The sequence below is a fragment of the Chelonia mydas genome, chromosome 7 (assembly GCF_015237465.2).
Source record: "Chelonia mydas isolate rCheMyd1 chromosome 7, rCheMyd1.pri.v2, whole genome shotgun sequence".
NCBI lineage: Eukaryota > Metazoa > Chordata > Testudines > Cheloniidae > Chelonia > Chelonia mydas.
Window position 1 is genome coordinate 27,503,103 of NC_057853.1, and position 23,959 is coordinate 27,527,061.

A 23,959-nucleotide genomic window follows, 5' to 3' on the forward strand; every position below is an offset into this window, starting at 1 on the left:
CCTTAACGGGGCTGATTTTTCAGAGGGTGGGTGCAATGAAATCTGTGAAGCTTCACTATTATTACCCTCGGCCCACCCCACTCCCCTCCCCAAGAATCTGACCCACAGTAATCTCATCTGATACAGAAATTTTATTCTCTTGACTTCCAAAGTGTTCTGTTTTTGTAAGCTAGGGAAGTATAACTAAAAAATGTGAAGTTACTAATGCTAAACAACCTAACCAAGCATGTTAAGAGGTGACGTGTGCATGAGTCAGTCTGACACAGTTTGTAGGGGCTTTTAGGAAAATTTTCCTATTTGTTACGTGTTACTTTTTACAAAATTCTTTGCTTGGAGTCTGATACTGCTGGCCTTTTACACACAAAATGCCTTATCAGCTTTAAATGCATGTTTTATATACTTCAGATCAACGATTCATAAAAAGTTTAGGCTAGAATAGCGTAAATCCTTAGGCGTGCATTTTCCAAATGAAAGACCACCATTTTGCTGAATGCTGCAATAAGCGTTTAACTTTTGGAGATTACACTGGTTGAAAGTGTTAGACGAAGGAGCCCCAAGTATAATAAAATTATTACACGGTTTTATTCTGAAGAACATTTTGCATTTGCTTTAATACAAAATGATGTAGGTCAAGAAATAATTTACAAACCCTTAAGTTATTATCCTGGCATTTGACATAAGAATGATTCAAGAAGAGGTCTGAAAGGTATCCATAGCAAACTTTCATTATGTACAAAAATGTTTATTGACATGTTTTATATGTCACATTTTAAAAATGTGAACTGAATTGCTACCTATCTTGTTAAGTACAGGTAAACCCTGATAAGGTAACTTTGCAGAGCAAGTCAATTTTATTCAGTGTTAATAAAATAGAAGATTTTGACATTTCCCCCCAAAATTGTATTTGTATCAGGGTTTTACTGCATCGTGAACAGAACCTAATCCCTCTTTCAATTGCATAAAAATAAATCCTTTAAAGTATATAATCTGCACATAGAACAGCAAAAGGGGAGAGGCAATAAAGTAGTATTTTTACATATCAGGAATCTGACTGGTTCTGGGGAGAGTCCTTTTATCTTGTTTTTCATTATGAGCGGAATAATTAGTACACAGGATTGGAATTAAGACATTTTCATCCACCTGCAAAAAAATTTCTGCCCTATATTCTGAATACAGAATTAGGCTACTTGGTCAATTTAGTTGTGATAAAATTATAAATGTCTCAAGACCAATGAAGACATGGCCAATTTTTTCAATTAATTTAGTATTTATCTATAATTTTAGGATATTTATAATAAAAAGATCACAGCTTATTGTCAGTCAAAAAAATTAGCAGATAATTTCCATTCTTTTAATTTTCTGAATATAGGACTGAAAATAGATATCTGTGCATCCCTTATGTAAAGAGAGATTCTTATTGACTCAAAATATTTTATAAAATCTGAATATTGTCAAGTTTCTCTAAACCTGACACTTTACCCCAAAAAGAGATTTACATTGAGTGGTGGCTCTAGTTAAATATTTATCCTATAGCTCTATATATTCCAAGTAAAAATACTTATATCTAGAATTCTGCGGAGAATTACAATAATTAGGTTTCATAAATATTGCTGCAGTTCAATTACGGTACAATAATTACAAAATATAGAACATCTCTTTACAAATACAAATTATTGTATATTACAATTCATTTACAGTAATTTCTACTATATAATTTTTAACAAACTATCTTAACTAATTCTACTTTAACCTGGTTGCAAGTGCATTAGTAAGAATGCAATTATTCCAGTATATTTTGCCCTTAACATGATAGTCATAAAACAGACTATCTGAATGATATTTTCCTATGTAAACTAATGTTACATATGACAGAAATGTTTTTAGGTTCTTTTTTCCAAAGATTTCTGGTAGGTAGAGTTTGACATATTTTAGAAGAGTGTTAAGAAAAATAAATCAGGAGGCAAATTTGAAAACAATATTAGAATGGATATGCTGAATGCAGTGAACATTTGATATGCTATTGAATGCTGAGGAAATTACACTTTTGATTGCCATCACCTGTCTCACATAGTAGTCTTCCCCACATATTTTTTGTGCTGGACCTACACATATTTTTCATTCAGAAACTCCTGCTTCACTATGAATGACAGTAGCACAGGTTTGAAAGACAGGCAAGATATTACACCTCAGAACTCTTCTCTAGTCCTCTGGAAACGGGATCTTCAGAATTGGCTTGGTTTTACATAACTCTATTCCTACTGAGGAAATGAAGATTCTGTGGTAAAGGACTTGACGTACTACAGCATTGATCACATTTCAACAACCTGGAGACACTTACTGATAAATAAATTATGGCTTCCTTGAGGTGTGACATCACTTGTACAAAGCTTGATTAGTTATTAATTCCAGCTAGTGCCTAGCATCTTTGAACTATGAGGCACTTTTTCTGTTATTAAAAATTATTTATTTGTTTCTTGCTAAATACTATAAGGTTGTAATGCATATCATTTCATCAGCTAAGTCTTCTTCATATCTACCAGTGTCTTGTTCTTCATCACTATAACCAGGACCAAAGTCTTGAAGTTCATAATCTTGCCTGCTTAAAATGGGGAACATATCCCCAGTGGTCCCATTGCTAATATTTCCATTGAGAAGGTTACTTGCTGCGCTTTCCATCTCGTCAATAGTCATGTCACAAGCATCAGCGATCTCATGTTTAGTAGCTGAAACAAATTTAGGGTCCTTTGCATACCGCCCTAGGCCTTCAGATATAAGTACCTGAAAAAGAAATAGGATAAATGTGGATTCAATGTTTAGAATGAAGAGCAGGTTATAAATAAATACACAGCAAGCGTCACGTTTCTCCTGGATAGCTTAGGTGCAAAGCCCAAGAGAGTCTATGAGCTGAAGTCACTAGAGCAACCAGAACAAAATCTTACATGTAATTAACTTGCGTTTACAATAGTCAAATGGCCCCAAAGAGGGTTTTATCAACATAGTAAGGATGTCACTGACAATGCATGACATTCAGTTCTTTTATAGGAGGTTTAAAATGAATCAAGCCCTTGATAAACATCATACACTAAAAACTGGTTTACTGTAATAAAATTTAAGGAAGAATTCTGCTTGAAGCCACACTAGGCAATAAAACTTCAAGCAAGTGTATAATAAAACTTCAGCTAAAATGTTTTCTGTAGATGACAATTAAGTTACATTCTGGTTCACAGCTGTGGGAGGGAACTGATGTTGGAGATGGGGAGACTGAAAATTATATTCCTGAGCATGACACATGCTACTTAGCTAGACTGATAGGGATGTTCAGTAACATTTTACAATTGGGAGAGTAATGATAATGATAATTCTCAGCACCCTACATAGTATTCTTTGTTTTTAAAGCTTTGTAAACAAACAAAAAAACCACTTACTAATTCATAATATTATTGAGAGTACATGCAAAGAAACAACTGTGCCATTTCTTCGGATTGCAATGGGCATTCCCCATCAGCGCACCCCTTCCATATCTTTGCACATCCTTGTGTTCAGGTTAACAAGTTAATGCAAGGACTTTGATGACTTTTGACCTTGCATAAAAGCACCAGAAGGACAGGCACCTTCTGCCATTCCTTTTCAGTAAGCCATTATGGAAGGGCAGCGCAGTATCTAGTTCTTAGTATTTAGCCAACAGTGAAACCTTGTTTTAAGTCATATTCTTGAAGTGCTCCCAATTTTCATTCCCCTCTTTGTTTTATACTTTAATACATTAGTTCCTGGGATGAAGTTGTCAACATGTTCTCTCTCTGACACTCATGCTATGACCAAGCCCTCAGATGGGGAGTCAGTGGACTTTGATTTACAGTAGCTGAGGATCTGGTCCATACCTTCTTTTCCCCACCTTACTTTTTGGGAATTTGAATTTGAAATACAGTATTTCTAGTGAAGTATGTGGATTAAGTACACTCCAGTGTGGTCTGTTCCAGGTATATAGTAAAATTAACATAAAACTGAACAGACACACTTGGCTACTTCAGGGATTATTCAATACTTACCGCTTCTACCAAACTGTCTGCACTTCTCTGTTTGTCACTATGTTTATGCCTAAAGTCATTAGGTACAGTTAAATTGGCTGGTGTGAATGTTCGGTAGGAAATATCAGGGTCATCTGTATACCAGGAGCTCCTGTTCAAAGACGGTAGGCTGCCATTCATCTGCTCTGTAGATTCAGCCCTGTCAACTTGGATTAGAGGTGTATAATATGGAGTTCGGTCCCGGTTGGGTGGGGTAGCTGGTGGGGTGGCCCAAGAACGTGTTGAACGACTTGGTGAATGTTTGTGAGCTTTACTGGAATCCAGACCTGCAACTGCCATGACCTGGTAAAGGGAAGTAAAAATAGTACAAGAGTTAGCGTACCTCAAACAATCCTGTAGTCAGGCTTATTCCTCATTTCAAATCCAATCTAATTATTATACGTTTGATACTTGACAATATAAAAGACGGGGAGGAATGGAAATAAATTAATTGGCAACATAGGCAAGTATCTATCTAGTGGATCTTTTATTGACCAAACCCTATTTGATACACTGTGACTGAATATTTGCTTAATAAAATATATTCAGTAGGGCTGTCAAGCAATTAAAAATATTAATCGCACTTAATTGCATTGTTAAACATTAAGAGAATACTGTTTATTTAAATATTTTTGGATGTTTTCTACATTTTCAAATATATTGATTTCAATTACAACACAATACAATGTGTACAGTGCTCACTTTATATTTATTTTTGGTTACAAGTATTTGCACTGTAAAAAAACAAAAGAAATAGTATTTTTCAATTCACCTAACACAAGTACTGTAGTGCAATCGCTTTATCATGAAAGTTGAACTTGCAAATGTAGAACTATGTACAAAAAAAAATGCATTCAAAAATAAAACAATGTAAAATTTTAGAGGCTGCAAGTCCATTCAGTCCTACTTCTTGTTCAGCCAATTGCTCAGATGAACAAGTTTGTTTACATTTGCAGGAGATAATGCTGCCTGCTTCTTGTTTACAATGTCACCTGAAAGTGAGAACGTGGCACTGTTGTAGCTGATGTCGCAAGATATTTATGTACCAGATGCACTAAAGATTCATATGTCCTTCATGCTTCAGCCACCATTCCAGAGGGCGTGCGTCCATGCTGATGACAGGTTCTGCTTGATAACAATTCAAAGCAGAATGGACCAACACATGTTCATTTCATCATCTGAGTCAGATGCCACCAGCAGTAGGTTGTTTTTCTTTTTTGGTGGTTCAGATTCTGTAATTTCAGCATCAGAGTGTTGCTCTTTTAAGACTTCTGTTTAGCATATCTGGCACATAAATACATTTATAATGGTGGCTACAAAAGTGCCAGACAAATGCCTGTTCTCACTTTCTGGTGATATTGTAAACAAGAAGACTGCAGCATTATCGCCTGTAAATGTAAACAAACTTGTTTGTCTCTTAGTGATTGGCTGAAAAAGAAGTAGGACTAAATGGACTTGTAGGCTCTGAAGTTTTACATTGTTTTGTTTTTGAATGCAGTTATATAAACAAAAAAATCTACATTTGTAAGTTGCATTTTCACGACAGAGATTGCACTACAGTACTTGTATGAGGTGAATTGAAAAATACTATTTCTTTTATCATTTTTACAGTGCAAATATTTATAATAAAAATATACAACATATAATACAATATATATGAAAATGTAGAAAAACATCCAAAATATTTTATAAATTTCAATTGACATTCTATTCTTTAACAGTGCGATTAAAATTGCGATTAATCACAATTAATTTTTAATTGCAATTAATTTCTTTGAGTTAATCGTGTGAGTTAACTGCAATTAATCGACAACCCTAATATTCAGCAAGTAAGGCAAACAGACTATAGTCCCTGATCTTTGCTCCTTCTTTCCTGCAGGAACAGGTGACGAAGAAGCTGGTTTTAATCTTTAAATTGGCTTTAAGCTCCTTGTATTTTATGGCTGCCTGGGTCTTTCCCAGATGGCATGATATAATTCAGTTTAAGAGCTGCTCTGGCTGCAGCAAACCCTGTGGACCATCCACCATACAATCAGAGCAGTGTAAAAGGGACTAACACTGCTCAGAATTTGTCCCATGATACAACAGCAAACTATTTCATTCTATTTGAACTTTGATCTAGAAATCATAGAACATCATGAAGTTCAACATGTCACAGAATATAGTATGTAGTTTAAACCAAATGGCATATGAGAAAGTAAACACCAATGAAAGCAGTAAGTGATAGCTGATTTATTCAGATGGGATACGGTATAAGGAGGGAGCTGTGGTGAAGGGTTATTAGTATGTATTGCCAGTATTTTTAAATGTTTTCATTATTCCAAACACAGATTCCACCATCGTCATACATTACAGTGACCACCTATTACTCTATATTCGAGGGTCTAGGCATCAGTACAGTTTTGTCATTTTTAACTACTCTTGATCCCTTATTTGATAGGCCTGAAGGGACTAAGCTTATATATTTAAAAAATGAAACAGCTGTCAAGATCTCAGACTGCATGAAAAAAAAGACCAGTCGAACTTCTCTGAAAGAAAAGATTAAAAATAAATCCGTGCACGGCAAAGTGCAGTGCCTGTAAAATAGGTGGTAGTGTTGCTGCAGAGGAAGACTTTGCAAGGGCATCAGCTGTAGGGTAACCATATACCTGAAGCAGTTGTTCCAATATACTCATGTGTTAAAAAGCCTGAGGAACAGCAGTACTATTAACAGAGTGGCTAAAAGACCCAGTACCTGACAATATTTCTTAATCTGTGGGCATTTAGAATGGTTGGGAACATCATATTTTTATGGCATTCCCCAATAATATTTTTGTTGGTTGGTGTCAGATCATCTACAATATCTGAAGTTGTCATTGCTGAAGATTCAGCTTTAGGAGGCCTTGTTTCTGGCAACCACAGCAAAGGTGGTGAGGTACACAACTGTTTGGAAGTAGGTCAAGGTACACAGGCAAAGTACAGAGCTTACCGATGGGTTTTCAAACAATCATGAAGCCAGGAGGTACAAGATCTAAGCTAAATTGGTCTAACTAAACATCAGTTTATAAAGATTTTTTAATTACCTGTTGTTGCATTAAATGCAGTGGTAAAGCAGTGCGGTGGTGAAAAGTAGGAGAGAGAGGTATCTCATCTTGACTGCTTTGTCTGCGGAGGCATTCAAAGTTGAAGGAAGAGCGGCGATTTGCTAAAATATAACAATGTTTCATTAGTAAAATGATTATGATCATTCTCAATGTCAAATATTTCCAAATTCCAGTATGGGTCAACCTAATACAACCCTGCAGGTATTGGGACAGATTTAAATGGGCTTTGTTGACTTACTGAAGGAGGCAGCTCAATACCCAAACTGGATATACAGGAGGTGGAAGTTGCATTTGTTAATAGAGGTAAAATTCAGGAAGGGTTCAAAGTGAGTACTTTAGAACAGACTGGGAAAGGTGCTTGACTTTAGCTGTATATTGTAAGCTTCTTGTATATAGTTAAAATAACAATTAACCTATTTATTTCTTCACTGAAGCTTTAAGTTCCTCATTGTAGCCCAGTGGGCTAGCTTGCCTTTATTATATTCAATGGTTTGCACTATATTCAGCAGTAATGCAAGGAACTTACAGGCCTGTATCCTGTAAGACATTAGCTTCAGCAAGTTAACGTAAGACTTAAGGCCTATGACCTTTGAACAGATAAACAGCCAATGGAAACCCGAAGTATTGGGAAGCTGAAAATAGAGTGTTCAAAGGGAAGTTCTGGCCACAGGTACATGATCCAACCACATGAGTGTTATGGCAATGAACTGACATATAACAACAGGTACACGACCTACATCCACAGATACCTAACCACAGAAGGGCCATGGTAACAAATTAACATATATAATAATAAGTTAAGATCATTGATATACTAACCTATAGAAAAAAGATACTCCAACATTAGTAAGTTGAGGAAATACAAATAAAGAAAAGAGGGAAATCCCCTACTGAATATGCATCAAACATAGTGGCATCAGCACAACATATTATAAAAGTGACATCCCAGCCTAGGGGTGGTACGAAGAAGGAGATGTAGTCCTTGGGAGGTGCCAGAATGATGGCCACTGGTGATGAGGGGAAAGGTGATGGTGTGAGGAAGATGATGGCTAACACTTCAGGTTGTTCTACAAGGGATGGTGTGAGTATATGAGTGTGCAGATGTATATTTTGTAGTATCTCTATCTACCTCACTGAGCTGGGGTGTTTGAGACTGTGCTAAATGTATTAATAAACTGTAAATATAGAGGAGTTTCTATAGTATGAATATTGCAACTGTGCACATTGGGGTTCCCAACTGTATAATAATTTGAATAATACTGGGCCTGATCTTGGGACAAAAACCTGTCGACCCTCCAAGTGGCATCTGGGGATCTCTCTCTGTATATAGATATATATAAAATCTATAGATCGGGCTACATCATGCTGAAAAACCATGCTTCCAAAGAGAAACTACCAAATCCTTGGTTCTTTGCAGGTCGATGTAATGTGTAATTTTGGAAACATTACACAAATCAAAGTAAATTAAAGTAGTAGTTTTTTGTACTAACCATGTTTTTAATATTGAGATAGATAAGAAGTAGGGCTGTCAATTAATTGCAGTTAACTCACGTACTTAACTCAAAAAATTAATTGCGATTAAAAAGTTTAATTGCGATTAATCGCACTGTTAAACTATATAATACCAATTGAAATTTATTAAATATTTTGGATGTTTTCTACATTTTCAAATATATTGATTTCAATTACAACACAGAATACAGTGCTCACTTTATATTTTTATTACAAGTATTTGCACTGTAAAAAACAAAAGAAATAGTATTTTTCTATTCACCTAACACAAGTACTATAGTGCAATCTCTTTATCATGAAATTGAACTTACAAATGTAGAATTATGTACAAAAAATAACTGCATTCAAAAATAAAACAATGTAAAACTGTAGCACCTACAAGTCCACTCAACCCTACTTCAGCCAATCACTCAGACAAACAAGTTTGGTTAAAATTTGCAGGAGATAATGCTGTCCGCTTCTTGTTTACAATGTCACCTGAAAGTGAGAACAGGCATTCTCATGGCACTTTCGTAGCCGGTGTTGCAAGTTATTTACGTGTCAGATATGCTAAACATTCGTATGCCCCTTCATTTGTTGCCACCATTCCAGAGGACATGCTTCCATGCTGATGATGCTGGTTAAAAAAATAATGAATTAAATACATTTCTGACTGAACTCCTTGGGGGAGAATTGTATGTCCCCTGCTCTGTTTTGCCTGCATTCTGCCATATACTTCATGTCACAGCAGTCTTGGATGACGACCCAGCACATGTTCGTTTTAAGAACACTTTCACTGCAGATTTGACAAAACGCAAAGAAAGTACCAATGTGAATTTCTAAAAATAGCTACAGCACTTGACCCAAGGTGTAAGAATCTGAAGTGCCGTCCAAAATCTGAGAGGGACGAGGTGTGGAGCATGCTTTCAGAAGACTTAAAAGAGCAACACTTAGATACAGAAACTACAGAACCCGAATCACCAAAAAAGAAAATCAACCTTCTGCTGGTGGCATCTTACTCAGATGATGAAAATGAACATGCGTCAATCCACTCTGGTTTGGATCGTTATCGAGCAGAACCCATTATCAGCATGTACTTATATTAGCTGAATTGAAAAATACTATTTCTTTGGAGTTTTTTACAATGTAAATACTTGTCATCAAAAATAAATACAAAGTGAGCACTGTACACTTTGTATTCTGTGTTGTAATTGAAATCAATGTATTTGAAAATGTAGAAAACATCCAAAAATATTTAAGTAAATGGTATTCTATTATTGTTTAACAGTGCGATTAATCACACAATTAATTGTGATTGTTTTAATCATGCAATTAATCACGATTAATTTTTTTAATCCCTTGACAGCCCTAGTAAGAAGCCATTCCATGTTATTAGGAAAAACATATTCGAAGGCTAGAAAAGACAACTGTAATCATCTAGTCTGACCTCCTGTATAAAACAGGCTACAGAACTTCCCAAAAATTATTCCTAGAGCAGATCTTTTAGAAACGTTGAATCTTGATTTAAAAATTTCCAGTGATGGAGAATCAGCTGTGACCCTCGATAAACTATTCCAATAGTTAATTACCCTAATTTGTTTACAATATACACTCTTATTTCCAGTCTGAATTTGTCTAACTTCAACTTCCATAATCCGGGTAAATTCCATCATGTGGATTTCATGATGAAAAACCTGCGAGGTACCAATCTGTCCATGGAAACCATTCTTTGCATCTTTTTGAAAAGTACAGAAATTTGAAGATAGTGAGTAAGAAAGAAGCACTTAAATACAGATCCTCAAAGATATTGACTTCAAAAACAGTTAGGTGGCTAAATACCTTTGAGGATACCTTACGGCCTGATCTTTACCGTACGGCCCCAAATCTCAGAGCTCCCAGAGCTGAATCTACTAACAAACTGCAATACTCACCCAAGGCACAGTGTGTTACATTAACTTGGATCATATTTGGATGCTCATAGAAATTCTCCAGTGTAATGTATCAGTTTTGGAATGTACACATAAATGTATCCTTCACAAACATCTCAAACATTAACTGAAATGACTTAGTTGGATCTTCCTTCTTTTAAACCCTGCTGGGGTATTAAAGTGCCAAAATGCACTGGTTTAAGTCAATTGATTTCACTGGCATTACCCCTGCATTACTTTGATGCAACTTAGATCAGAACCAGGCCCTAAATGTCTTTTCTGGCAAGAACATAAAATGGAACAGTCTTTCACTGGTAAATCTTCTTTAAAGACTTATCAGATTAATATTGTTTGCGACTGGGAGGACTTTAGCCCACCAACATTTTATGAGGAAAAGCTGAATGAGGCTGACAGGCTGTTACCATAGAGAAACCTCCCACTCCACCGCTCCTGAAGAGAAGAGACCACAGAGAACTTTTTAGCTCAAGGTTTCTCTCTCACTTATATGTACAGGGTATATATATTCCACTCTCATCTGAACCATATAGAGGCAAACCCCTTAACTGGGCTGAAGGGAAGAGCCTGAGATTTTCCAGTATCTTTGTTATCAGAGGGACTGGTGAAAAGCTATATAGGAGCCTGCTTCCCTGAAGGACAGAGGAGGAGTCCCTTTCTAAGTTGGTGTTCCTTGATGCCTTTAGCAGAAGGCTTGTAACTTTCTGGTGGCTTCACTTCTCACTCATTTGAAGGAAATTGTGGGAACATCTGGAGAGCAACATTTATACTCTCCAGTGTGATGACCTATAGGGATTTTGTGCTTTATCTCACTACCACCACCAAGGGTCCAAAAGGCAAAAGCTAATGAAGCTCAGAAGTGAGAGTCCTGCATAGATAACATTATTAGAGAACTTATTGCAAAAACTGCTTATGTATTTGTTGCTTTTCATTATGGTTTTCTACTTTTTCTTAAAAGAGCCGCTGACCCTACCCTGGGGAGGGTGGCAGTGACCCCATTACACTTCCCTCCCACACAAAAACTAATTCTTAACACACTTCTGAATCTTAATCAGATTTGGGGTCTTCATGCATTTTCACATTTTACAAATCAAAACTGCTCTTATTTGGCATTTCTTACATAATGAGTCCCAGGGCATTTTAGACTCTAATGACCCTTCCCCACTGAAGAAAATAAGCAATAGAAATCAAATATGTTTTATGTCTAGCATTAAAAACAGAGTTACTATTTGCTTCTCAAAACAAACAAGGAAAAAAATGGTTCATACCCATGAAGTATCACAGTTCAAAGATCAAGATCCAAGTACTTCATTTGGCTCGAAAATGCACCAGAAGACTGGCATTGCTAATCTATTTATGCTTGACTGGTATGTAAATCAGGACTACACTGGGATTTGGAGGATGAGAGGAGCAATGTTGGATGTAATACAAAAATTAGTTGGAAGCCAAAGTAAAGATTTGAGCAGTGGACAAAGTGACTGAAAAATAGGAGTACATGTCAGAAACGTGCTGGCAGCGTTCTGTGGAACTTGAAGTCTACAGAGTGTTTTATTGTCTGGTCTATGTAGCAATACACCACACTACTTCAACATAGAAACTAAAGTAGAAATGACCATTTCTGCACGCATGAGAAAAAACACAGACTAAATTCTAGTAATGTTTCTGAGATAATAAATGGAGGATCTGGTGTGAATTTCAAATAAGAGATCTTGATGATGAATAATACCAAGATATTTTAATAGGATTTGAAAAAAAGCCCATTGAAAGGGCAATGCTACCCCCCAAAAGTACTGGGGGGAAAACACCATCAATCCATTTTAGCTGTATTCAATCTGAAATTATATAAGAATATAAGAACGGCCATAGTGAGCCAGACCAAAGGTCCATCTAGCCCAGTACCTAGTCTTCCAACAGTGGCCAATGCCAGCTTCCCCAGAGGGAATGAACAGAACAGATAATCATCAAGTGATCCATCCCCTGTCACCCATTCCCAGCTTCTGGCAAACAGAGGCTTGTGACAGCATCACTGCCTAACCTAGCTAATAGCCATTGATGGACCTATCCTCCATGAACTTATCTAGTTCTTTTTTTAACCCTGTTATAGTTTTGGCCTTTACAACATGCTCCAGCAAGGAGTTCCACAGGTTGACTGTGCATTGTGTAAAAAATACTTTCTTTTGTTTGTTTTAAATCTATTGCCTATTTATTTCATTTGGTGACTCCTAATTCTTGTGTTATGAGGAGTAAATAACACTTCCTTATTTACTTTCTCCACACCCGTCATGATTTTATGAACCTCTATCATACCCCACCTTAATTGTCTCTTTTGCAAGCTGAAAAGTCCCAGTCTTAATCTCTCCTCATATGGCAGCCGTTCCATACCCCTAATAATTTTTATTGCCCTTTTCTGAACCTTTTCCAATTCCAGTATATCTTTTTGGAGATGGGATGACCACATCTGCACACAGTATTCAAGATGTGGGCATACCATGGATTTATATAGAGGCAATATGATATTTTCTGTCCTATTATCTATCCCTTTCTTAATGATTCCCAACATTCTGTTAGCTTTTTTGACTGCCTCTGCACATTGAGTGGATGTTTTCAGAGAACTATCCACAATGACTCCAAAATCTCTTTCTTAAGTGGGAACAGCTAATTAAACCCCACCATTTTATATGTATAGTTGGGATTATGTTTTCCAATGTGCATTACTTTCACAGTTCATAACACTGAATTTCATCTGCTATTTTGTTGCCCAGTCACCCAGTTTTTAGCTCTTGTAGCTTTTGTAGCTCTTCACAGTCTGCTTGGGACTTAACTATCTTGAGTAGTTTTGTATCATCTGCAAATTTTGTCACCTCACTGTTTACCCCTTTTCCTAGATCATTTATGAATATGCTGAATAGGACTGGGCCCAGTACAGACCCCTGGGGGACACCACTATTTACATCTCGCCATTCTGAGAACTGACCATTTATTCCTACCTTTTGTTTCCTATCTTTTAAACAGTTACCAATCCGTAAGAGGACCTTTCCTGTTATCCCATGACAGCTTACTTTGCTTAAGAGCCTTTGGTGAGCGACCTTGTCAAAGGCTATCTGAAAATCTAAATACACTATGTCCACTGGATCCCCCTTGTCCACATGCTTGTTGACCCCTGCAAAGAATTCTAGTAGATTGGTGAGGCATGATTTCCCTTTACAAAAACCATGTTGACTCTTTCCCAACAAATTATGTTCATCTATGAGTCTGGTAATTTTGTTATTTACTATAGTTTCAACCAGTTTGCCTGGTACTGAAGTCAGGCTTACAGGCTTATAATTGCCGGGGTCACCTCTGGAGCCCTTTTTAAAAATTGGTGTCACATTAGCTATCCTCCAGACATCTGGTACAGAAGCTGATTTAAATGACAGATTACAGACTACCGTTAGTAGTTCTGCAATTTCACATTTGAGTTCCTTCAGAACTCTTGGGTAAATACCATCTGGTCCTGGTGACTTATTGCTGTTTTGTTTACATTTATCTGTGGTGTTTGCTAAAACCATATGGATGGAGACTGCCTCGGTTATATCCACAAAAAGAGAAGCATTATGAAGTACTTGTATTGTTACTGACAAAACACCTGCGACAGACAGATAATATTGTGTAATATTCTGAATAAAATTTATCAAATTAAGATAACCTTTACTGAGTTAAGTTAAACCTCAGTGAATTAGAGCTAATACCTTTGTAATACATTGTATTAAAAATGCAATTGTGTTTATGTTGTTGTTACATTGTATGGACCTTCTCTAGTGGGAGTGGGGGGATGCTAATGAACTTTCTCTGTTATCAGCCTTTGAAGCCACCTCCCTGGAAAGATGCACATATACCAGTTAAAACTGGATTCCGCAGAGACCAACAGATAAAGAAAATACTTTTGGATAAAAGCCTGGCGTTTAACCTGAATCAGGGCCTTCTTTCTGATCCAGCAGATGGGCAGGACCCCTGGTCCATGAAAGGCCCCAATCCTTAAGGAAGGATTAGAAGGACATGGCCTACTGAGGCCTTATAAGACTGTGTGCTTGTTCTGAGCTGAAGCACCCATGAACTTGTAATCACAAAGAAACGCTTAGGTTGGAGTGATGCCTGGTAAGATTATTAGCATACAATCAAGTTATTTTATTGTTCTTAATATGCTTTCTCTGTAGACTTGCAGAGGAAGTGCTGCATGGTAACTTATATCCCTAGCAATCACTCTGTTATCTATCTCTGAAGAGAAAGCAAGCAGGTCTGTTTAGGCAAACTGCCTTTGCTGAGAAATACATAGTGAAGGCAGGGAACTGATAAGCATGGAGATACGCCACTGAGAAGGGAGGGAGACGTGTCTCCACCCAAGAAAGGCAACGACAGGGGAGGTGGAGGCTTGAGCATGGGTGCACTTACCCACTGAGGGGAGATACAGGTGCAGATGCCCTTAACTGAGAAAACACCTTTTCCAAATTAAAAATAAATGGGAAAGCTTGTGTTGCTTTCATCTGAAAAAAAAATCAAATAAAAGCTATAATAGTATTAGCAGGTGGTGTATCTGGTTTGAAAGAGTCATGGAAAGTGCCAGAGGGTGAGTCACTAGAGTGACAATTGTTCGGTTTGATTTATATCAACATAATAAACCTGTGAACATGAATAACCCTTTGTTTCCCTTAGGGGCGCGCACACACACACAAAACACTTCCTGATCCAAGCTCTATGTAGGGCAAATCTCTATGTATGCTGCATCCTACCTGACCATTTTCCACTGACTTCATAAAGTAAACGGAGACCAGGGACTTTGTTTCTTTGCAATGTTTTCTATATTAGCTGGAGAAAATGCAGGACAGTCACATCATGTTAATGAAATGATGAAGGGATGAGGGAAGCAAGGGAGAATGAGAGACACATGCAGTTATATGCTGGGACCTGTAGATTCTGTGGGCTGCACCTCAAGATAGACATTTCCATCTGTTGTCTGCAAAGTTGGTAAATATACTAATCAGAGGGGTTTACTCTAAAAAAATCACAAGGAGTGATGGTGAGAACGATGTCAAGGTCCACAAGAATGTTCTCTTTTTTTCATCCAAGCTTCTATGTAGAACTGACCACGTATTCACTGTTAAAAATCTGACACACTTAGACATTTTTACTGTACTCACATGTAGGTGTTGGAGGTAGCAACCGTCTCCTAGGAGATCTTTTTGAATCGTAACAGATCTGTGAATCGTCGTCCTCAAAAAATCCATGTGGGTGATGGTAGCCTTTTGGCCGCTCAAAATCTAAGTCATTGCAGTGATATCTGTTGTGATAGTCATACGTATGCCTGAATTAAAGAAACATACTGTTAATAAGGGCAGTTTCAATGAACTGATCAATAATCTTTTCATTTACCAGGCCAAAGGACTGCAGGCATTGTTCTTATACTGATTCTTGCCGCAGCATGAGAACTAAACAAAACATCCGGAAAAACATGACTCATTATTAACATATTGGTTTCTGATTGTGCACTGATTATGAGAAAATTGCCATACGCTGGTCTGTTTAGAATAAGTCACACATTAACCTTCATGGTTTAATTAAATAATATTATGCTTGGTAAAAAACCACGTTGTTGTAATCCTTGACATCAATGTTACTATTATCACTGAAGATTATAACTCAAGGCCTCAATATTATCCTCTGGTTAAAAACAACAAAACTCTTTCCTCACCCCCACCACATCTTTCCTTATGATTTCTGGGTAATTTGCGGGGCTCAGTGCAAAAAGTTCAGACTGTTGCTGCTTGAGTATTACAAAGGCCTATTTGACTCTAATTAATATTATATCCAAAATGAGTGGATACCTAATGAAATGGAAGTGGAGGGGGTTCTTAGTTGCTAACTTGGATGGACCAATTCAATTTGGGGCCAGCTGCCAATCTGAGTTGTTTGGAGTGCAGGTAGGGCACACAGAAAAAAGAAGGTGGAGACTCCACCTGAACTAGGAGTAGAGAAGATTGTTATGTTTGGCACATGTGGATATGCACAGGTACATCTAGGACAAGCAGGGAATGGAAGCAGGGAATCTGCCCTTGCAAATTAAAACCAACACATGGAGGCTGAGGAGACTTATGAGGCTGTGGAATTGGTTGAACAGCTGGAATCTTTCTAGATAGCAACTTAGGAGAGATGATAGTAGCCTTTTGTAAGGAAGGTGGAAACAATCTACCGTTATTCCTGTAAGTACAAATCTGTGTATAATTCATGATGAGGCAGGGGTTTCTAACAGGATGTATGAAACATTTGACATGTTTGAAAAAAGGTTACAAGCAGTTTGTAAAACAGAGAATGTTGACTGTTGCCAAAAAAGTAGGAGACCTGTTCCATGAAATGTTAGCACAGTAAAATGACAGACCATGAAAAGACAGATTGTTCTAAATGCAAAGAAAGTCAGGAGAGGGCATACTAATGACCTAATGACTGCCCCTCGCCCAGTTCAGGTAACTGTATGAATCCAAGCTGAAGTGGGAAAGCTTGGATCTACATGGAATAGATACATACTTTTTGAATAAATCTGAGCAAGTGACAGCAATAAAAGAAGTTAAACTGTTGAATGTGAAAGTCACAAGAATTGTCGACACTGGATCAAAAAGAAAGTTGTTAGAACAGGCCTTCTAAGGATGCTGCAGGACAGATATATTAAAACTGTAAGAAACGAGTTTCAAATGGAAATTTTGGCTGGGGAAAATCCAAACAAGTCCAAAAATGGGGAGAAATTGGGTGGGAAAACTGGACCTCAGGAATTAGAGTAGGGGCCAGGAAGGAAAGGGAAAAGGGTGTGGACTCAGATTAATGTAAATTAGAATTTCACTCAGGGTTATGAATGTGTAATAAATACAAATTCAGCAATTCTGCAAATTCAGTCCATGAAATTCTTGTGAAAGACGTGACTTGGGTGAAACAAATGTGTCATACTAAATATTTATAATGCAGTGGTGCCCAAAGGCCAGGTATCACAGTATCAACTGGTTGTACCAGGTACATGGAAAAAGGTGATGCGATGAGAACTGATAAAGGGAGGTTGTGCCTGTAGTTTATTTGGTCATGTTTTACTATACAGGGTCCATCATATAGTTTATCTGTCTCATTATCATCCTTCCTTCTGCTGAGATTATGGAATCAAATGAACCATCATTAAAAGCTTCCCCAAGTGAGGCTGATCCGGCTGCCATTGAAGTTAACGGGAGTTATGTCATATACTTCATTGGGAGCAGGGGCACGCCTTAAATCTTCATTTATCTCAAGTGGTATTCAATTTTTCCCCAGTAAATGTAGGGACTTCTCTGATTTTGGACTGTAGAGTTTCTCACAGTCCAAATGAACTAACTTCCTTTGTCACTACTCTGGAATTATGTATTAGGGATTTGCTGGGGTCTCATTTCATACCCCAACATGAGATGTGCTTGAGTATATTTTGCATTCTCATTCACTGTTCTATTTCCCTAAGAAAGGAATAGTGAAATTTTTAAGGTATAAAGTGTGTTTAATGTAACGCTAGGTGTACGTACATAATTTATTGACATTTTTTGTAGTTAAGACTAATAATCTCACCTGCTTCCTGACAACATATAGTCTTCTTCGTAATACTCTTCTCCGCTAAAATATTCCTGCTCTTCCATATAATGATCATCATTGCAGTAATCCTGAACTTCATGGTCTTCACGGCAAATAGTTGGTAGATGCCCATCACCGGAGTCTGACCTACAATTGGTACAGTGGTTTGGGATTTCACTATACTTTATCCATAACGGTTATATTTAAACCTGCACTTTTAGCATAGTTTTTTTAAAAAAATAAAGACAGGCATACAAGTTCTCTCGTAGCTGGACTGATGCTTTATAGTAACTTCCATTGAACTACAGATGGGTACATGGGTATTCTGTCTTTGCTTTTCTGTTTTAAAGCGTTAATAGAAGTATGGTAGATTTACTATGTTTCTGTAGTTACTGTGAGTAGTTAGAAAAGTCAAGCACATTTAAATCAGTCTTTCAAGCTGGAAGTCTACAGTACATGTATGAAAAAAGTTTCTCAAATATCTAAAATTTGTCAGTGGGCAAAAATATAAGAGCACTCAGTAAAGTCTTCCAAAGCAAAGTGTGAAAACAGCTGTGCAAATTCTAAACATAAAAACTACTAGATTAAGAAATACTTTTCAGGAGGTGCCCTCTATCTGACCTCTAATATTCATAACGCAAGCAACTCTGACAAACACTAAATAGGTTATCTTTTCCTTGCCCATAAATATCATTAGCCAATATTAAGTAATTCTTACAGTAATACCTTTAACATTGCATACTTTTTATCTCCTCCAGTCTAAGTGAAGTAGGATTAAACTTGACATTTTTTAAACAGGAACTACCCTTTGGGCATGCTCCTGTGTCCACTAAAGTCATTGCCAAACATACCATTGATTTTAATAACGCAGAATCAAGTTCAAAGTCTTGAACTTTATCAGCCCATGTGAGTCACTTACCATACAGACATGGGGTGAAATTAGTCCCATAAAATTATCACAAATTTGTAGTCATTTTGTATCTTTTAATTCCACACTTTAGTTATTCTAAGTTTGTTTCCGGTTAACTCTGGCTACTTTATTATTGCTTTTCCACTGTAAGAACATTGAGAGCTTTTATGTTGTCTCATGATTTAAACATATGTCTTAAACAATATGCACTTACCTAATGTAAGTTTCATAATAGCGTGTTCTATCCAGGAAAGCCATAAAAATGTGGAGAGAAATTTTTTTAATCAGACTATTAAAATAATTTTCAGAACTTCACTATTAATGGTGACTACACTCTTTCTATACTGTGACTGTCCAATGGATTTGTTTAAAAAAAACATATTTTAACTCTTTGAGACAATGCACTCCTAGATTACATGGGCTATTGTGTTAAATATATTTTTCTAACTGGGTAAGAAATTAGTTATATGTTAAATCATAGTTTCATTTGTCAATACAATAAAAAAGAAAAATGAAAGCAACCAGTACCTCTACCACCATCCTTAAAACAAACAGCTTTTGATATATTAGGTAATAAGTAGCCCGGGAGGAGTTTTGGAGTAGCACTACACCATTCTAAATTATTGCACATGCTATAGGATGTTTATTTACTGAACACAAACATATCATAAAGTTTACCTCTTACTGTTTGATCTTCTGTGCCTCTCATGATCAGCTCTGGAGGATGAATGGTATCCATTTTCAGACCTATGCTCATGATTTCCAATGTTTGGGTGCCTTCCATTAGCAACTTTGGACATATTGGCATTATTGAGATTGGCATTTGTTGAATTTGGAACATGCTTTCCTATTGAGTTGTGATTATGATGGTTATGGAAAACAGAATTTGAGGCCTGGTGGTACATATTTTTCTCAGTATTACTTGCAGATGGAATTGAAGGCCGTTGGACATGCAGGGGACGGTGTGTGGTATTGATTTGTTGAAACGAATCTCTCCTATCACTGCTAACATGATTTATATGGTTTCCAAACAGGGCACCATTCCTCTGTTTAAAAAAAAAAAAAAGGATGTCTGAACATTTTTAAACGGGCTAATAATTAATAAATGCGCTTCTTGAATGCATTTTTGCATGAATAAACATTTGTGCTAAAATTTGTGAACATTTTTGATTTTGCATATATTTAAACAAATACATGACAGCCTTCCAAATATTAATGAGAAATTAATAACATGACCCCACAAATAATAACAAACAGAACCTGGCATTCCTTTTTGAAGAAACATTCACAAACCTGCTCTTTAACTATTTGACGAGCTCTACCTTTGACCTTGTTTCTTGGATGTGGAACTCACCCTTTTATTGCTTTTAGTACCTCCTAGAGTAGACAGCTGAAGCATGCTCTCCATGGGTGCCCTGAAGACAACTCAGAAGGAGCATCTAATGTAGAAAGTAGATTCCCCCTTAATTACAAGTGTCTGCCACCATAGTCAGTATTTTACACTTATTATCCCAAGTCTTCCAATTGGCTTTTATGTGCAATTCAAGGTGCTGATTTTAAACTATGCTGTCTTAGTCTGGAATCTGGCAACCTAAGAATCCACCTTTCTCTATCTACCATTGTAAAAGCTGAGACTAGTTGAGGTACTTTCACTTCCAGTCCTTGATTTGAACTTCTGGGGTAAGGTGTGTAGTGCATGGCCTTTGATGCTGGAATTTGCTCCCCCACTGGCCTAAGAGAACATGATATTGTTGACTTACTGAGCATAGCTTAAGACTCATGCCTTTTCTCGTGACTTTTCCTGTGTGGGGTAACTATAGGAAAAATATTTCAGCTAAATTTTGAAGGGGATGGAATGTGTCCTTTTGTTAAAATTGTTTTTGGTTAAAATATCTTTTAAAATATTCTGGTAGATGCAGTCCAAGTGGTCTGATGAGTTCTAGAAATATAAAAACATATAATAAAACATTCTGCCATGTGGCTACTTTCTGAGTAATTACTTTATATATATCTTCCTCTTCCTCATGATTATTTTCCTCAGGTTCATCATCTTGCAAGTCACAGGATATAGCTCGACGAATTTCAGGGCCAATGTCATGAAGAGTTCTTAGTCCTGCCTAAATCAATGAAAATATCATAATACATTAGGAATATAGTTTCCTTTTTGAAATTAAATCACAAGCAGGTAACTTATTTTAAAAGGATAGTCTATTTGTCAAGGTAAAGTCTATAAATCTTGCTATAAATGTAATTACGAGGTGCTACTTTACAGAACTAAACCTATATAGCCTTTGTCCACTGTCATTAGCACCATGCTTACACCAGCGTAACACCGAGTCCAATATATCTCCTTTTTATCCTGGTTTGAGGGCCAACCCAAAGCCCATTGAAGTCAATGGAGAGACTCCCATTGACTATACTGGGCATTCGATTAGTCCCTCAGTGCATTATTCATGGGCATAATATCCATCCTGCTGCAGAGTGCCAATACATATTAAAAATCAATAAGCTCTTAATAAAAGGTATTTCAATAAGAAAAGCATTTCATTCCAAAGGACGACATGCCCCAAAAGTTGTTTGCAGCCTTGCCTTCCCTTCAGGAAGCACAGGGAGATAACAGTAACAGGATTAGAGAAGATCTGAAAGAAACTGAGGAAGAGAGAGGAAGGTCAGATGCAAATGCCGACGAAGTTAAACCAGTATGGTGTCCAGGTCTCGCAGTGGCAAATTTCTTTCATATAAAATATGTTAATGAACAAGTGGACCTACATGCCACACAATAAGCAGACATCGCACTCCATGCCAAGAAAGCAATGCCTTTGTACAGACAGGCCTTTTAACGTGATTTTTAGGAGAGCTTTTCCCCATTTAATAAACATACAGTAAAATTGTGCTAATCAAGGCTTTGCTGGTATATGCAAGGAAAAATATCATTGTCTGGCCATCCAAAACAATGAAAATGCAGTCTGTGCAGGTAAAATGTGATTATTTATTGTCCAGAGGGTAGTCCCAAGAACCTGACTTAAGAGTTGTGATTGCTGGGATCTGAAGTTGAAAAGGAAACAGTGGCTTCCTCATCTCAATTTCTTTCTAGATGCCATCAAACTGCAGAAGAAATGGATGATTTTCCTGCTTAGTCCATTACTTTACTAAATTCCAATTCAGGTTCCTCTCAATTGCTCTTTTGGAAGCCTGCATGTGGCAGGGGACAAAGGCTCTGTCTGTGTGAGGCTTTTGCCGGGCACAGATCAGGAAGGCTCTTCAGAACTCCTGTAAAAAGTTAGCAAACAATCTAGCTAGAAACGCATTATATTTTCTTTTGTTTAATGGCTGGAAGAATAGCTGTGCTATTTTATATGTATATTCCTGTTTTTGTGTCTTTTTGTAAGTTAAGGTTTTGCCTTGAGGGATTCTCTGTGTTTTGAATCTGATTACCATGTAAGGTATTTACTATCCTGATTTTACAGAGGTGATTCTTTTACCTTTTCTTTAATTAAAATTCTTCTTTTAAGATCCTGATTGCTTTTTCATTGTTCTTAAGATCCAAGGGTTTGGGTCTGTGTTGACCTATGCAAATTGGTGAGGATTTTTATCAACCCTTCCCCAGCAAAGGGCTTGGGGGGATATTTTTTGGGGGAAGACGTCTCCAAGTGGGCTCTTTCCCTGTTCTTTGTTTAACACACTTGGTGGTGGCAGCATCGGGTTCAAGGACAAGGCAAAGTTTGTACCTTGAAGAAGTTTTTAACCTAAGCTGGAAAGAATAAACTTAGGGGGTCTTTCATGCAGGTCCCCACATCTGTACCCTAGAGTTCAGAGTGGGGAAGGAACCTTGACAGTGCCTTTTGAGTATGTGGGTTCCCAGTCTGCGGGATGCGCACACAATTACGCTTGGGGGCATTCTGTGCCAAAAAATTAAAAATTCTGCACACAATATTTTAAAATTCTGCAAATTTTATTTGTCAATAAATAAATGCAGAGGGTCCAGCATGGCAGTGGGGAGCACAGACCACTGGCTGCACAAAGGTGGGAGATCACCCTGCAGGCCCCTCACCCCTGGGACACGGACTTAGCAGTGAGGCTGCACCTGAACCTGACACAGCACAAGGTCTGAGCCTGCCCCAGAAACACTGTGGGGCCCTGCCTCTGTGCCAGGCACACCAGGTGTGGAGCAGGCAGGCTCAACCAGGCAGGATCCAAGTGTGGAGGGGCTCAGTGTGGAGGGATCCAGGTGTGGGGTGAGAGGATTCTGTGTGTGACAATCTGGGTGCAGGCAGCTCAGTGGGGGGGTCTAGGTGTGGGGGGATCTGGATGCACAGAGGCTTATTGTGGGGGAGGGTTCCAGGTGCAGGAGCAATGGGACTCTGCAGGGGCTTCCAGGTGAAGGTGGTTGGGGCTCAGCAGAGGGGTCTGGGTGTGGGGGTCTCAACAGAGGGGTCTGGGTGCTGGGAGAGTGGGACTTGGTGGGGTGGGGGTCTGGGTGCAGCTAGTTGGAGGTCAGTGTGGGGGTCTGGATGTGTGGTGGTGCAGGGGGTGGAAGCATCAGGGTTTGAGTGCAGGGAGCTCAGTGTGGGGTGGCCTAGGTGCAGGGGTGGGAGTCTGGAGGCAAGAGGTCTGGGTGCAGGGGGGATTCAGATGCAGGGGTTGAGGTTCAGTGGGGTGGGGTTTGGGTATGGAGGGCTAGGGGGGTTCTGGATGTACTGGTTGAGGCTTGGCAGGGGTGTCTGGGTGTGGGAGGTCTGGATGCATAGGCATTGGATGGATGGGGGAGCAGCTCCCTGTACAGTGACCCCTCCCCACACACTTCTCCTGCCTCCAGCCTAGCCGGGACTAGCAGCTGATCCTGGCTCAGAGTAGGTGCCA

The 23,959-nt window shown here is 38.0% G+C and overlaps 1 protein-coding gene across 6 annotated transcripts in view; it reads right to left on the reverse strand.

Annotated features, from left to right (window-relative positions):
• Positions 1-559: 559 nt before the first annotated feature.
• CACNA1D (calcium voltage-gated channel subunit alpha1 D) overlaps positions 560-23,959 on the reverse strand; it is a 321,562-nt gene continuing 298,162 nt past the window's right edge. For 4 of the 6 annotated variants that reach the window (XM_043551623.1, XM_043551627.1, XM_043551622.1 and 1 more), the window contains 8 exons: positions 21,100-21,216; positions 19,778-20,145; positions 19,314-19,340; positions 18,187-18,336; positions 15,756-15,919; positions 7,127-7,248; positions 4,047-4,367; positions 570-2,778 (listed from right to left, as the gene is read on the reverse strand). In XM_043551623.1, the coding sequence (XP_043407558.1) occupies positions 2,485-2,778; positions 4,047-4,367; positions 7,127-7,248; positions 15,756-15,919; positions 18,187-18,336; positions 19,314-19,340; positions 19,778-20,145; positions 21,100-21,216 (1,563 nt within the window). In that variant the 3' untranslated portion in view covers positions 570-2,484. Of the gene's footprint in view, positions 2,779-4,046; positions 4,368-7,126; positions 7,249-15,755; positions 15,920-18,186; positions 18,337-19,313; positions 19,341-19,777; positions 20,146-21,099; positions 21,217-23,959 lie in introns of all 6 variants that reach the window. The other 2 variants (XM_043551625.1, XM_043551624.1) reach the window with 2 other exon arrangements.